We start from the raw sequence: 16,160 nt of genomic DNA, 5'->3' as shown, positions 1-16,160 counted from the left end.
CCTCATATAATGTTTTCTGTATTTCCAGGATTTAACAGGAACATCTTCCACTCCGAGAGTTACTCGGAGGAACAACTCAAAAGCATTCTGAGAGACCATCTGTCTCCAGGAACTACGAATGGAATTTTCGCGCCACCAGAGGTTGCAAAACTCTGCTCAAAAATTTTAAAAGAACATTTCAAACAAGGCATGAAAGTAGAGTTTTGTAACTTAAAACTCCCCGACCTTCTGTCAGAGAGTGATCAGCAGGACTTTATACAAAAGAGTCACAATTTTAACCACAGAAATTGGAGACTCACATTGGATGAAGTCCAACAATCAGTCTATTTTCCTAACATGAATTTGAAAGTCAAATCATTTGCCAAAAATTGCAACGAATGTAAATTCTCTAAATACGAACGGAAACCGTTCAAAATACCTATAACCAGGAGAATTTACGGAAAACCTTTAGAAACCATTTTTATTGACGTCTATGTCAAAGAGGGTGAGAAGTTTCTCACACTTATTGACGCGTTTTCAAAATTCGCCCAAATATACAAAGTTCGTAACGAAACGGCAGACGAAATGACCGAAACCCTGATCAAATATTTCAAAATTTTCGGATTTCCAAAAACAATTACGTGTGATCAAGCCACATCCTTTCGAAGCGCTAAATTTAAAGACTTTCTCAAAAAACACAATATAGCCCTACATTTTGCAAGCAATAGTAACAGCAACGGTACTATAGAGCGGTTCCACAATACTCTCCTGGAGATGTATTTGGCAAACCGCGAAAAGGTGGAAAACCTTACTTTATACGAAGGTCTTTCACTGATAACCGCACTGTATAACGAGACAAAGCACTCTGCTACAAAATTAACCCCGAAGTCAATCGTCTTCGGAAATTCCACTTCACTAGACTCAAACGACATTAATGACCACAAAATGAAAATGATACAGACAGCTAGCGATAACATTGCCCGGGAGGCAACACTCCACAACTCAAAAATAAATTTAGAAGACAACCAGAAGTACGAAACAATTAGCCAAAAACATGTCCTCGTTAAGAGTAAGGCGAAACCAACACCCTACACCCAACGATACCGACAAATAGAAATGAAAGAACAAACAGACAAAACTGTGACGGACGAACACGGTATCAAGAACACGGTATCAAGACACATGTGGTGAACACTTTTGAGCGACACTGTAAGTCGCCAACCGATGCAACATTGTTGCTACGGTTGATTATTTTATCATGGTGTCAAATTGCGCCGACTGGTAAATTAAACATCCACGCGCAATTGACACGCTGTGTCAGCAATGGCATCGACCCTCCACATCGATGCCCGAGCGTTCTCTATGGGTCTCGCTGATATGAAATCAGAACAATAAATCATTAGTTATTCGAACCTAGAGTTGAGTAGTCTGCTGCCTAATAGAGAAAGTCCCAATTTAAGTAGTAAAATGTTAGATGGCGACTGTGGCAGCCTCACTATTAGAGTGAGAGTGTTCTGCGGGCGAGACGGTTCTGCTGTTTTGCACCGTGCCTCGAAGTGTCGCTGGCGGGAGGATGTGATTTCCTCATGAAAATTCAGTGAATTTAGTGTTGGACAGTGGACTGTAGCGACAATGCGCTACATGTTAGCTTTTCTTGACTTTCAAGTGGTATTACTGGATCCCTCTTTAATGTTGAAGTGTTAAGTGAACAATGTCCTGAGTGGCGAACAGGGGAAAGAGCTGCCTAATGAACTGTGGGGCGCCAGTGCTCCTGAATTGTATATGGAAGTGGAAGCAGTCTTCCAGCAGCATACAGTCTGCCGACGAAGCCGCGAGAACGCGCCCGTGCACCAAATTACACCACTATGTCTGTCCTTCATCACCAGCACTGGGTTCCGAAAATATCCACTCAGTGCACAACGGCTGTAAAGAATCCGACTTGAAGCCACTAATCGAAACGGATACGAGAACCACGAAGCAGGCGACAGGCGGGACGGCCCCGTGTGAACATCGGCGAAACGGAGTGACAAATGCTTGGAATATCTTCGCAACAATCTTTTGAATGAATCGCAGAGAGCCGCATTCCATACGCTGCTAGAATTTTACTACATGAACATCGGCGAAACGGAGCGACGGTGGTGCAATGAACACTTATATATGAATTATAGATTAATTAACACATATCAGTGAAAAAGATAAATTAAATGAAGAATTCAATGTAAGTACCTTCATTTGTTTCATTTTCTTAAATAAGTGCCAAATTTTTCCACCTCGCCAATGCTGAAGAAATTGAAAAGTGAGGAACGAAGTTTGTTAAACGAATTGAAAACTATATACATAAATCTAAAAAAGAGTCCTAACAGAAAATACCTGAGGAATACTTTACTCGCCAAAAGAGAATATGCCAGACAGGTCTATAACACAATTTTATATCTGCTCGATGATTATGAACATCACGAGCAGAGGGAAATTGTGTTAGAGGCCAGAGATTTATTCGGCGGTATTCAAGTATTGATTAATTCCAAACTTGATTCCGCAAAACAGTTATTAAAATTTACGACGTTAGTAAAAATAATAATAGCATTTAACCAATTGTTTAAGAAAAATAAAATGGCTACCCCGAAGGTGGACATTAAGCTGGGAACAGCTATCGTCCAAACCTATGAGGGAAACCCGGAAGGGTTGAATCAATTTATTGATTCTGTTGCGCTGTTTGCAGACAGCGTGGAATCGGAATTCGCTGATGCAACAGCTGCACAAAAATCAGCAGCGAAAGAGACGGTAATCAGATTTATTAAAACTCGACTAACCGGGAAAGCTCGAGCAGCTGTCGGAGACAGACCACAAAACACTGAAGAAATAATAAATAAGCTTAAGACATGTTGTGGAATGAAAAAATCTCCTGATGTTTTTGTAGCAAAACTACAAGAAACGAAGCAGATTGGTGATATCAATAAATTTACCAACGAAGTCGAAAACTTAGTGTTCCTGTTGGAAAAAGCATACATATCGGAAAATATTCCCACTGAAACGGCCTGCAAAATGGCTGTTAAACAGGGAGTAAAAGCACTTTGCACCGGAGTTAGGTCCAGTGAAACCAAGCTCTTGCTAAAAGCGGGACAATTTTCGTCCTTAACTGATGCGATAGAAAAGGTGATTGAAAACGAGGGAGCATCATCTGCGAATCAAAACTCGCAAATAATGTATACCCGTCGTGGCCATTTACAACGGGGACGCGGTAGAAATCAAAACCGTGGGAATAGAAATTTTTATGCTCAAAATAATTTCAGTAACCGTGGCGGTTTTTTCAATCGTCGCGGCAGAGGAAATTTCCAGCAATACGACAATCAAAGAAATTTTCAAAATCAACGTGGTAGGGGATCGCAAAGAGGATATGGACGTGGATTCATGCAACCACGCATATTTTACGCAACTGCAGAAACTGGAAATGGTATGGCACCAGTACCACAAAATGCGCAGAATGTGCAAAATTGGAACCAGTGCCAACAACCTCCATTCCAATTTCAGCAGCAGCAACAACCACCACAGCAAAATTTTTTAGGTCAACTCCGAAGCTTTTCACAATAAATGCAACTGCATCAAATTTTGTGAAGGCATACGTTGAAATGGCCAATTCAACGTGTACTTTCATGATTGACTCAGGGGCTGACATTTCAATTTTCAAAATAGGTAAGGTAGTTAATAATCAAATAGTAGATAGAACTAATAAATGTATAATTTCTGGTATATCCGGTGAAAAATTGGAAACTGTAGCTTCAACGATTACTACATTGAAATTTCAGAATGTATTAAAATTGAATCATAGATTTCAATTGGTCAATAACGATTTCCCAATATGCACTGAAGGAATATTGGGAAGAGATTTTTTATCACAATATAAGTGTAGCATTAACTATGAATATTGGATTTTAAATTTTACGTTTAATAATATAGAAGTTAATATTCCAATTGAAGATAATCTTAATGAAGGAATACTGCTTCCGGAAAGATGCGAAGTTATTCGCCGTATCCCAAATTTAAAACTTGAAGACGATGCTTTAGTGTGTGCACAGGAAATTCAGAACGGAATTTTTTGTGGGAACACTTTAGTATCTCCGAAAACGACATATGTTAAATTTATTAATACTACGGATAAACCAGTTCTTATTCTTAATTTTAAACCCATAGTTAAACCATTGAATGATTTCATTATAGCTAATATAAATAAAAATACCGAAATTAAACAGAGATCGGATGAAATAAAACAAAAAATTGACTTTACTGAAATACCAACATACGCTAGTAAACATTTTGAGACATTGATAGAAGAATATAATGACATTTTTGCGTTGGGAGAAGATTATTTGACCACAAATAACTTCTACACTCAAAACATCGAATTGTCGGACAATGTGCCCGTATATATTCCAAATTATAGGAGTATACACGCACAAAATTCCGAAATTGAAGGTCAAGTGAATAAATTACTGGAAAACAAAATAATCGAACATTCAGTATCGGCTTATAACTCACCAATTTTATTGGTGCCCAAAAAATCGAACACTGATGATAAAAAATGGAGGATGGTCGTGGATTTCAGACAGCTAAACAAGAAAATTTTAGCCGACAGATTTCCACTTCCAAGAATCGACACAATTTTGGATCAGTTAGGAAGGGCTAAATATTTTAGCACCTTGGACCTGATGGCAGGATTCCACCAAATCCCGTTGGACCCAGAATCTAAGAAATACACTGCGTTTTCTACGTCGTCCGGGCACTACGCCTTCACGCGCTTACCGTTTGGCTTGAATATAAGCCCAAACAGTTTTCAGCGCATGATGACTATCGCCATGGCAGGATTGACGCCAGAATGTGCATTTGTTTATATCGATGATATTGTAGTTATTGGATGTTCTACAAATCATCACATTAAAAATCTGACTAAGGTGTTTGAACGATTGAGACAATACAATTTGAAACTCAATCCGGAAAAATGCCAATTCTTTAAAACAGAAGTAACGTACTTAGGCCATAAAATTTCTGATCAGGGAATACTTCCTGATGACACAAAATTTAATGTTATACAAAATTATCCAGTACCAACGAATGCGGACGAAGTTCGTAGATTCGTTGCTTTTTGTAATTACTATCGTAAGTTTGTTCCAAACTTCGCGAAGATAGCAAAACCATTAAACGAATTGTTAAAGAAAAATTCAACTTTTATTTGGAATGATGAACGCCAAACATCTTTTGAACAACTCAGAGAAAACCTATTATCTCCACCAATTTTAAGTTACCCTGACTTTTCAAAGAAATTTATTCTGACCACAGACGCTTCCAACACAGCTTGTGGAGCAGTCTTATCTCAAGAAGTAGACGGACATGATCTGCCAATAGCCTATGCAAGTAAAGCATTGAACAAAGCAGATTCTAAAAAGCCAACAATATTGCAGGAAATGATTGCCATACATTGGGCTATCAATCATTTCAAGCCATATTTGTATGGTAGAAAATTCACAATCAAAACGGATCATCGACCCCTTGTCTTTCTTTTTGGAATGAAGGAACCTACCAAAAAGTTAACACAAATGCGTCTTGATCTCGAGGATTACGATTTTGACATAGTACATATCAAAGGAAAAGACAATGTAGGCGCAGATGCACTCTCAAGAATCGTGTCATCTGACGACCTGAAAAACAAAACAATGCTCGTGGTAAACACAAGGTCCATGAGTAGGAAAAATGAAACAGCAAAACAAAACAAACCGATTATACAAGTCGAGAAGCCTGATCAACTTCTTGTGCGTGAAATCGAAAATTTACAACCAATTAGGGTTATGAAAAAGATATTAACCGAAATAAAAGACGACGTCATACACATAAAAATAAAAAGCGCAAACTTAAAGAAAACATTTGTTACAATTGAGATAAATAAAGAATGCTTACTAAATGGAAGTCAGACACTAGAGTCTGCTCTTTCAGAGCTAAATGGAATTATGATGAATATAAATGAAAAAAGGATAGCTATACCATTAAATGATACAATGTTTTCATTAATAACAGTGGAAAAATTCAAAGAAATTGCCACTAAACAAACGAAAAATTTTGAATTTTTTCTATACAGACCTCCAAGATATATACAAAATAGAGAGGAAATCGAGAAAATCTTACATGATTTTCATAACAGTTCTATCGGTGGTCACATAGGTCAACATAGACTTTACCTAAAACTACGTGATCTATATGCCTGGCATGGAATGAAGAGTTCTATAGCAAAATTCATAAAGGCCTGTGAGTTTTGTAAAACGAACAAAATAACGAAAAAAACGAAAGAAGCATCAATTGTTACAACTACTCCAGTAAGAGCATTTGATGTTATTTCGATAGATACTGTCGGGCCATTGCCTAAATCAGGAAAAAATAATCGTTATTGTATTACATTGCAGTGCGATCTCACAAAATTTATAGTTCTAATACCAATTCAAAATAAGGAAGCTAATACCATTGCTCGTGCATTAGTGGAAAACTTTATTTTGACATACGGAAACTTTTTAGAACTAAGATCGGACAGAGGTACTGAATATTGCAATGAAGTACTTTGTCAGATCGGTAAAATATTAAATTTCAAACAAACATTTTCAACCGCATATCATCCTCAGTCTATCGGTGCTTTGGAGAGAAATCATAGATGCCTTAATGAGTATCTGAGATCGTTCTCCAATGAACATCATAACGACTGGGATGACTGGATTAACTTTTACGCTTTTGTATATAATACAACCCCACATACGGACACACAATATGCACCATTTGAGTTAGTTTTTGCACGAAAACCAAATTTACCTCAAGACCTCTTTAATACAAAAATAGAACCAATCTATAACCTTGATCAGTACTACAATGAAATGAAATTTAAGTTACAAAAAAGTCATTCAGAAGCTCGAAACAAATTAATTGAACAAAAAAGATTAAGAACTGAAAATTTGAATGTAAATCTGAATCCAATCAATGTATCTGTAGGAGATTTAATATATATTACTAACGAAAATCGCAAAAAATTGGACCCATTCTATATAGGTCCCTTTAAAATAGTAAAAGTAGAAGGATGCAACTGTGATGTGGAAGATTTGGCACAGGGAAAACAAATGAAAGTACATAAAAATAGAATTATAAAACTATAAATGAGAAAATTTAAAATTTACTTTTGAAAGAGGGAAGGAAAGGTCATTCATTTATTCAAATCCATTCAGGGACAAATATTCTCTACGAAATATAAATAATAAATTTTAAATTTTTCGAAATAATCATGGTCAATATATTTTAGGTGTATAAGAACAAAAATGTAAACCTTTGTACTATCATCAGCGAAATTCCTAGAGAACCTCAACTAAAATTCAAATCACGAATAATTTGCTATGCTACATTCTTCTTCCGAAAGGGGGAAGGTGTGGTGAACACTTTTGAGCGACACTGTAAGTCGCCAACCGATGCAACATTGTTGCTACGGTTGATTATTTTATCATGGTGTCAAATTGCGCCGACTGGTAAATTAAACATCCACGCGCAATTGACACGCTGTGTCAGCAATGGCATCGACCCTCCACATCGATGCCCGAGCGTTCTCTATGGGTCTCGCTGATATGAAATCAGAACAATAAATCATTAGTTATTCGAACCTAGAGTTGAGTAGTCTGCTGCCTAATAGAGAAAGTCCCAATTTAAGTAGTAAAAAGTTAGACTGGACATGAAAAGACATACATAGAACTATACGAATAATACTGTACACTAACAAGACACTCCCTACTACCTCTATTTGCAGACTATTCCTATTAATAACGATTGTCATGGCGGACATACACGTTCACGAACTAAACCGCAATCCAATAGCAGTTATTCCTTTAGGACAGGCCAGGATTAGTAATAATTACGTCAGAATTCTGCACAAAATTGACATAAAAACTATAGAAACCACAATAGATTTTCTGAATGAAGCCGCCACGAAGAAGATTGTAAATAATAAATTATTAGGTCCATTAATAAAAGCCAAACAATACAAACTAATGAGCACATATAAAAAATTAAAACACTCAGGGAACAAGAGATTCAAAAGATGGAATAGCCTAGGCACTGCATGGAAATATATTTCAGGAAGCCCAGATGCAGACGATTTGAAGATAATCAACAGCACTACAAATTCACTCATTCTACAAAACGATAAACAGATAAGAATAAATAAACAATTTGAAGACAGAATAGTAAATTTAACTAAATCAATATCAGTATTAGCTTCCAATAACGATATGATTAGGAACGAATCGCTAGACGGATTCGATTCAGTAAACCTATTATTCAATATAGATGAATTAATCAATCAACTAGAAGCAATCGAGGAGGCGATCACCTTAGCTAGATTCAGCATCCCAAGCAGCCGACTCGTCACACATGAAGAACTACAAGCAACTCAACAATTCATAATCAACAACGGTCTAAGATTGGACTCGCTCGACAACGTTTTGAACATAGCCAGTGCATATGTTATGCATAGCAAAGAATCCATTGTTTATGCCCTCAAAATTCCTCGAATCAAAGATGTCAACTATGAATTAACATACTTAGAGCCAATAGTTAATAACGGTTCAAGGATATATCTACACTACAATTATATTCTAACCGGACCTCAAATATACTATGTAAAGACGGATTGTCCTAAATTACGAAATATCTACATTTGTAACAACCCGCTATTAGAAACCATCGAAGAATGTACCCAGAAACTACTAGCTGGAGATTCAGCAGACTGCCTCATGGAAAAAGCATACGGCAACAATATTATCAAGAAGGTTGATGACTTCAACATCGTTGTAAGCAACGCGAATGTGACGATGTCATCAAACTGTTTGACTCATCAGAAACAACTCATTGGATCATTCCTAATACAACTATCGAACTGTTCCATAAACATAAACGGAGAGGAGTTTTCCAACAAAGACACCAATATACCCGCCAGATCATTTATACCAACGATCGGGTTAAAGGTAAATGCAACAAAAACAATAGATCGTATCCCGCTAGAATACTTACAGACTTACCATATCGATCACCGAGAGCACATCAAAACGCTCAACCTGACTACAACAAGCATCCAAGGTACGCTGGGAATACTAAAATGGCTATGGCTCGGATCATTCTCGATAACAACACCATTTGTAACCGGAATTATTCTCGTTTGGGCTATGCGTAAACTGGCATCATCCTGCAGCAAAGGAAAGATTATCATAACAAGAAGGAAAGACCAAGAAGAAGAAAACGAAGTAACGGAAGTACGGGCGGCAGTTCCATCTATAAGACAACCAAGGTTGATTCCCCAGCAGTAATAATCGGAAAGTCGAGGACGACTTTCAAGTAGACGGGGAGCCGTTAGGAAATCATTACCTTCACCAGCGACCAATCGGAGCACATGGCGTGCAAGCCATGTGCAGCAATAGGAATGTGCTAAACAAGCACAAATAACGTTATAAAAGAGCCACGACAACGTGGCTCGGTCTCTTTTTCATTTGTATCGCGTAGAGCTAAGTTTGTGTCCTAATAAATTTATCTTTTAAAAAAGTGACATTCCCTAAATCCGAACCTAACTCTAGCTGTTTATATTAGTACTAGCTGACCCGGCAAACTTCGTCCCGCCCAAAATTTGTTTTTTGTTATCATACCTTCAAACATTCATGTTTTCTTACTAAGCGCAAGTTCATGAGTCCAATCGCAGAACTGTTCATTGATTGATCTTCTAATCGACCACGTTGAATTTACCTTTTACTAAAAAAGTCCTAGTACTTCTACCAAAACTCATCATTATAATATCAAATTATTTTCAGACACAAATCTCGTTCACGATTTTTCAACCACTTACAAATAACATGTTTCTCCGTTACATGGAATAAATGTTTGATACAGAAAGTATGATAGAACAAAGACAGAACCCTCCCCTTTTCTCCCCTTAGAGAGGGGGGAGGAGTGTCCATTCACAATAGGAACGTTTCGTGCCCCCTAAAATCTTCATATGTTAAATTTGGCTCCATTTGCTTGATTAGTTTTCGAGTTATGCAGAAATTTGTTTTTCATTTGTATGACAGCCCACCCTATAAGAGGGGGGAGGAGTGTTGAACCACCGTAGAAACATGTATTGCATCCTAAAACCCCCACATGCCAAATTTGATTTTGCTTGATTAATTCTCGAGTAATGCAGAAATTTGTGTTTCATTTGTATGGCAGCCCCCCCTTAGAGAGGGGGGGGGGGGGGGTGGAGTGTCAAACCACCATAGAAACATTTATTGCACCCTAAAACCTCCACATGCCAAATTTCGTTTCATTTGCTTGAATAATTCTCGAGTAATGCAGACATTTGTGTTTCATTTGTATGGCAGCCCCCCTTAGGGAGGAGGGAGGAGTATCAAACTATCACGAAAATTTTCCCGGGCCTCAAAAACCCCTACATACCAATATTCTTGTCGATCGGTTCAGTAGTTTCCGAGTCCATAAGAATCAGACAAACAGACAGACAGACAAAAATCATTTTTATGTATATAGATTATCGAAAATTTCAAACCTTTTTACATAACGTATCAAAGGACAGTAAGGTATGTTTTTAGGTATAAATAAATTAATTTGCAATATCTGAAATATTGAAATGCAATATCTAAAATGTATATTTTTTATTTTGTTTTTATTTTTTCATATAAAATAGAAGAAAATTTGTAAAATTGTAGAAAATTTAAAATATGGGCAATAGATGGTAAAACTATTTTTGACGAATTTTGTGGAACATCGATTTTTTATGAATTTTCGAAACTTCGAATTTTTGTATGTTAACAATCATTTTTGATTCACAAATTATGAATTCTGATGTGATTTAAAACAAAGAAGCTCTTTATCAATCTCCTTCTAAATGCAGCCATTCTCGAGATATTTAATAAAATATTTCTAATTTGTTGTCTTTTTCATAGTAGCTGACCCGGCAAACTTCGTCTCGCCCAAAATTTGTCTTTTGTTATCATTCATGTTTTCTTACTATGAGCAAGATCATGGGTCCAATCGCAGAACTGTTCATTGATTGATCTTCTAATCGACCCCATTACGACCCCTTTTACTATAAAATTCCTAGTATTTCTAACAAAACTCATCATTATAATATAAAATTATTTTCAGACACAATTCTCGTTCCAGATTTTTCAACCACTTGCAAATAACATGTTTCTCCGTTACATGGAATAAATGTTTTATACAGAAAATATGAACGAATAAAGACAGCCCTAAATCGGACAATTCCTTCCTCGAGTTCTGCTCTTATCCACATATTCGGCGATACATTTTTATTGGTATAGATAGATAGGTACAGGTATTTATCTTCTAAAGGAGTGCGTTTCATCGTGCGTAGAACATATGAGAATTTAATTTTCCGAATTTTCCCTTTTTCTTTCAGAGTTTTCCGAAAATTTTCAATTGTCATGTTTTTGGTTGAAATATGTGTAATATTTTTATGGGACCCCCTCTCAATTCCAGAGGAGGGAGGGGTGTCATACCAACATAGAAACATTTCTCATACCCAAAAATCATCACATCCCAAATTGTGCTTGATTAGTTCTCGAGTTTTGCAGGAGTTTGTGTTTGTGTGCCCCCTGTAATTTGTGTTTCATTTGTATGGCAGACTTTAGAAATTTGTGTTTCACTTTTATGGGAGCCCCCCCTCCCTTTAGAGAGGAGAAAGGAGTGTCAAACCACCATAGAAACATTTATTGCTCCCTAAAACCTCCACATGCCAAATTCGGCTTCATTCGCTTGAACAGTTTTCGAGTCATGCAAAAATTTGTGTTTCATTTATATGGCGGCCCCTCTTAGAGAGGCAGGAGAAGTGTCGATTCTCCATAGAAACGTTTCGTGCCCCCTAAAATCTCCACATGCCAAATATGGCTCCATTTGCTTAACTTGTTCTCGAGTTATGCAGAAATTTGTAACGAAAAATGAATTTGGACGGGACGAAGTTTGGCGGGTCAGCTAGTCTTCTAATATAAATGAGACCGCTTATATAACGTAGAAGAGCGACAATCGAATACGATGGAAAGAGCTAAATTGAAATAATGAAAAAATATTGTTTCAGTGGGACACTTTGCCGTTGTTTTTATAAAAAAAATGGCTGACCCGGAAAACTTCGTTACGCCCAAAATGGGTTTTTTAAACGGTTTCATTTATTGTAATCTGTTTGTATGTTTGTATGTTAGTAACATGTTTGTCTGTAACGCTGACCCACATTAATAAAAATTTGACTCTCTTTCTGTTGACCGATTGATCTGAAATTTGAAACACACCTTTATCTCTGTAGTCATTATAAAACTGCGTATTTCATGATCTTGAAAATTCGGCGGCCGCTACAAATTCTCAAAACCTCATCGATATGGGTTTTCAAAAACCCCATCAATATGGGTATCAAATGCAAGTGTTTGACTAGTAGAACACAGTATTTAATTTATGAAAAATGTAAATCCAAGATGGCTGTTATTTATGAAAAATACAAATCCAAGATGGCTGCCTCTACAGAATGGCGGACTTTATATTTTCTCAAAACCTCATTAATATGGGTATCAAATGAAAGGGCTTGACTAGTAGAACACGTTTATTTATGAAAAATCGTGGGTCACGTTGGATTTCTATTATCCACAATTAGCGACTTCATCATATGTCCCCAATTTTATTTTAGTCTTATCAATGCCCTAGACTAATGAAGAAGAGGTGTGATAACTGCTATCTGCTACTTGCCTAATTATTTGCTAGCTTTTAGTACATTTTTATGTTTAATCACACAATTAAACCGTTTAACTTAAAATGTTTTTTTTACTTATTTTATTTTTGTTATCAATACCTTCAAACATTCACCTTTTATTGCTAAGCGAACGTTCATGGGCCCAATTGCAGAACTGTTCATTGATTGATCTTCTGATTGACCCTTTACAATTTCCTTTTACTATAAATTTCCATGTACTTCTACCAAAACTCGTCATTGTAATATCAAATTATTTTCAGACACAATTTTCGTTCAAGATTTTTCAACTACTTGCAAATAGAAGGTTTCTCTCTTACATGGAATACATGTTTGATACAGAAAATATAATAAAATGACGACATCTCAAATCGGACGATTCCTTCCTCGAGTTCTGAAATGCAGAAATTTGTATTTCATTTGTATGGCAGATGATTTTGATTTTATGTTATGATAATGTGGAAATATCAATAGATTTATAGAAAAATGATTAAGTAGAGGTCAGAACAACTTATTTTCAAATAACATCAAGTGAACATTTTCATTCAACTTTGAACACGAACGGATGTCATCGCCAGATGTCGACATTGTATCTTCATCATCGTGGATACATAACGATAGAACAAATTTCTATTGTAAATAAACCAGGAACAAGATAGAATCCACTAAAGTCAGACAATCAATCATTCCTCAAACGAATAAGTATCATCAATTGTCTCATCGTCATTGTTTGCTTTTTGTTACGGTTCAATGGAAACATTGAAATGTTTCTCCGATTCCACATTCCGCACCCAATCATGCGAGAAAAACTCGAACCAACAAAAAAGTAGAATAGCGGCAATAAATAACGAATTGAGTTGTTGCAATACCACCTACCTTCGAGTAAATCGATTTGATGGGCTGTGCTTTACTAAGCGTGTCCAGTGGTTCTGCTAGCATCGGCTGGGAAAAAAACAGGAGAAGAGAAAAGGAAGAACAATTAATAAAATCTGGTTGCCATTATAATATCAATTTTCAGCATTAGCAGTTATTTTCCGGTGCGTCGAAAAACCGTTAATAAGCCCACTGATTGGAGAGTGGCAGAACGTGACTCGACAGCGGCGGCGGTTGTTCTGATGATGATGATTGAGGTAAACAAGCGTTTGACTATCGGTAGAATAAATTTGAATATTAATTCCGGACTTCGCGTTTAACACCGCACCGTTCAAATGGGATAGTAGGTACGTGGTATTCGGGTTTCGGCAGTGATGATACATAATGTCGTCGAGTGGAATTAAGTTTTAATTGAAACTTCCATAACTCGATAACACGGAATCCCCGATAAAAATGTATTGCCCTTCGCCAAAAGTTGAGCCTTGAGTTGTTTGAAACATGCTCGCTTATAAACTTTTAACGAACATCACTAACAGCATTGGCCTTCGCAAGAGCCAATTTGCCCTAAATTGCTGTTTGTGTTCCGGGAGCGTACGAAACTTTTTTATTTGGATGGCATGAACTGTGGAAGCCTGTCGTCACATTTCGCTCGGTCGGGTTCGAATGGTTCGTGCTTTTATCAATCCGTCGCCACCCACGCATCCACTCCGCCGCCGCTTGCTTTGGGAACGAAAGAAGCAAACGCGGAAAAGCTTCAAATTGAACCTTTCTTGGTGAACCTCCGCGCGTGCAATGGATGCAGACCTGTCGAGCCAGCGGACGTTTCCTCCATAACAGAAGAAGGCAAAATCTGAGTTTTTTTTTTATTTGGCGCGGTTTGGTTGCGCCGCGCTTCTGGCTAAACTCAATTATCAAGATGCCAATCAAACCCAGCCGCAATTTTCCTATCTTTCCCCTGTCCATTCTCATAGCCGCCAACGTTCAATCACCAATCAGTGTAGCTTTCGTATGTTTTCCCGTTTAATTCGGAAAGGTTCCACCTCTTGACTTGAACTTCGTCCCGGTCGTGAATGGAGAGAGAGGAAAGAAAACAAAAATCATGATTTGCGTAGCGACGACGAACGGAACACAGTTTTGTAAATCAATTAAACCGATTTGATGATTTTCTGCTTGGGAGAGGCAGCAAACGGACAGCGGCAACGGCGGCGAAAACGATTACGGAACCGGAACGTGGGTATATTGGATCGGTGCTCGAAAGTGTAAAGTTTTTGCTTTTAGAGGGAAAGAAGGTTTGGTTCGGAATCAAAAGTGAGTTAAAATGACAGGTGACGATCTAATGTTGAGTGTGAAATTTAATTCGCGGCGTGAAGCATTTTGGGGGAACAATATTAAGACTTTGGATTGAGTGCACTGAGAACAAGTTATAGAGGGGGCTCTAGAAACTCAGTCATGAAATTTCCAGTAGCTTTGAAGGCGTCACAATGCTGACAATTTGGTTATATAGTAACCTATTTCCTGCTTCCTTTATTCTAGCGCCATTGGATTTAGTTTTCGTAATTATTGATTATATTTGTTTTTTTTTATTGTTAACATGTCTTTGGGCTGGAAGGCGTTATATTTGTTTATTTTTTTTTGTCTTGGAAACTGAGGTAACATAACATATCTAAAAATTAAACGTGTTATTTTTTATCGTTTTGAAGTTATGGTTTTCCAAAGCTAACCGGTGGTCTAAAAAATCATTAGGAATAGGAATAGGAATAGGAATAGGAATAGGAATAGGAATAGGAATAGGAATAGGAATAGGAATAGGAATAGGAATAGGAATAGAAATAGGAATAGGAATAGGAATAGGAATAGGAATAGGAATAGGAATAGGAATAGGAATAGGAATAGGAATAGGAATAGGAATAGGAATAGGAATAGGAATAGGAATAGGAATAGGAATAGGAATAGGAATAGGAATAGGAATAGGAATAGGAATAGGAATAGGAATAGGAATAGGAATATTGAACGAAAACTGAAAATGAGTTAATTTTGGAAAATCATAACTTAGAAACGAAAGAAAACACATCTCTGATTTTGGAATATGTTCTATAAAAAAGTGAAAAAAATATTTTAAAAATATAGCGCCCTCTAGTCCAAAGCCCTGTAATCGACAGGGATTTGGCTCGGCGACAGCTGATCTTTGTTAAATCGTGAAGCATCGAAATCTGTCAACCAAATACTGTGCACAAGTCTTTGAGTTTTGCACAGCAAGTTCAATTTCTACTGCGTTGAAAATGTCGAGTTTTCTTTCAAATAAGCACCATTTGCAGGAAGTTTTGACCATTGGAAGAAAAGCACAGTTGAAGCGCATCGAATTCTTGTGGAACTTTGTGGAGACTCTGCATCTTCGGATAGATTTTGTAGGGAACGGTTTGGACCAGGGATTCTCAAGATGGTCGATGTCGATTTCCCAGGGGTCGACATAAACGAAAACTGATTTTTGTGATCGATGAGGTCT

The 16,160-nt window shown here is 37.1% G+C and overlaps 1 protein-coding gene across 12 annotated transcripts in view; it reads right to left on the bottom strand.

The window, feature by feature from the left end:
* The window catches only part of LOC129768843 (uncharacterized), a 539,752-nt gene that overhangs the window by 87,800 nt on the left and 435,792 nt on the right, over positions 1–16,160 (bottom strand). For all 12 annotated transcript variants that reach the window (XM_055770771.1, XM_055770770.1, XM_055770772.1 and 9 more), the window contains one exon: positions 13,661–13,726. In XM_055770771.1, the coding sequence (XP_055626746.1) occupies positions 13,661–13,726 (66 nt within the window). The remainder of the gene's footprint in view (positions 1–13,660; positions 13,727–16,160) is intronic.

Source organism: Toxorhynchites rutilus, chromosome 2, assembly GCF_029784135.1.
Source record: "Toxorhynchites rutilus septentrionalis strain SRP chromosome 2, ASM2978413v1, whole genome shotgun sequence".
Lineage (NCBI taxonomy): Eukaryota > Metazoa > Arthropoda > Insecta > Diptera > Culicidae > Toxorhynchites > Toxorhynchites rutilus.
This window is presented reverse-complemented; position numbering and strand designations above follow the sequence as displayed.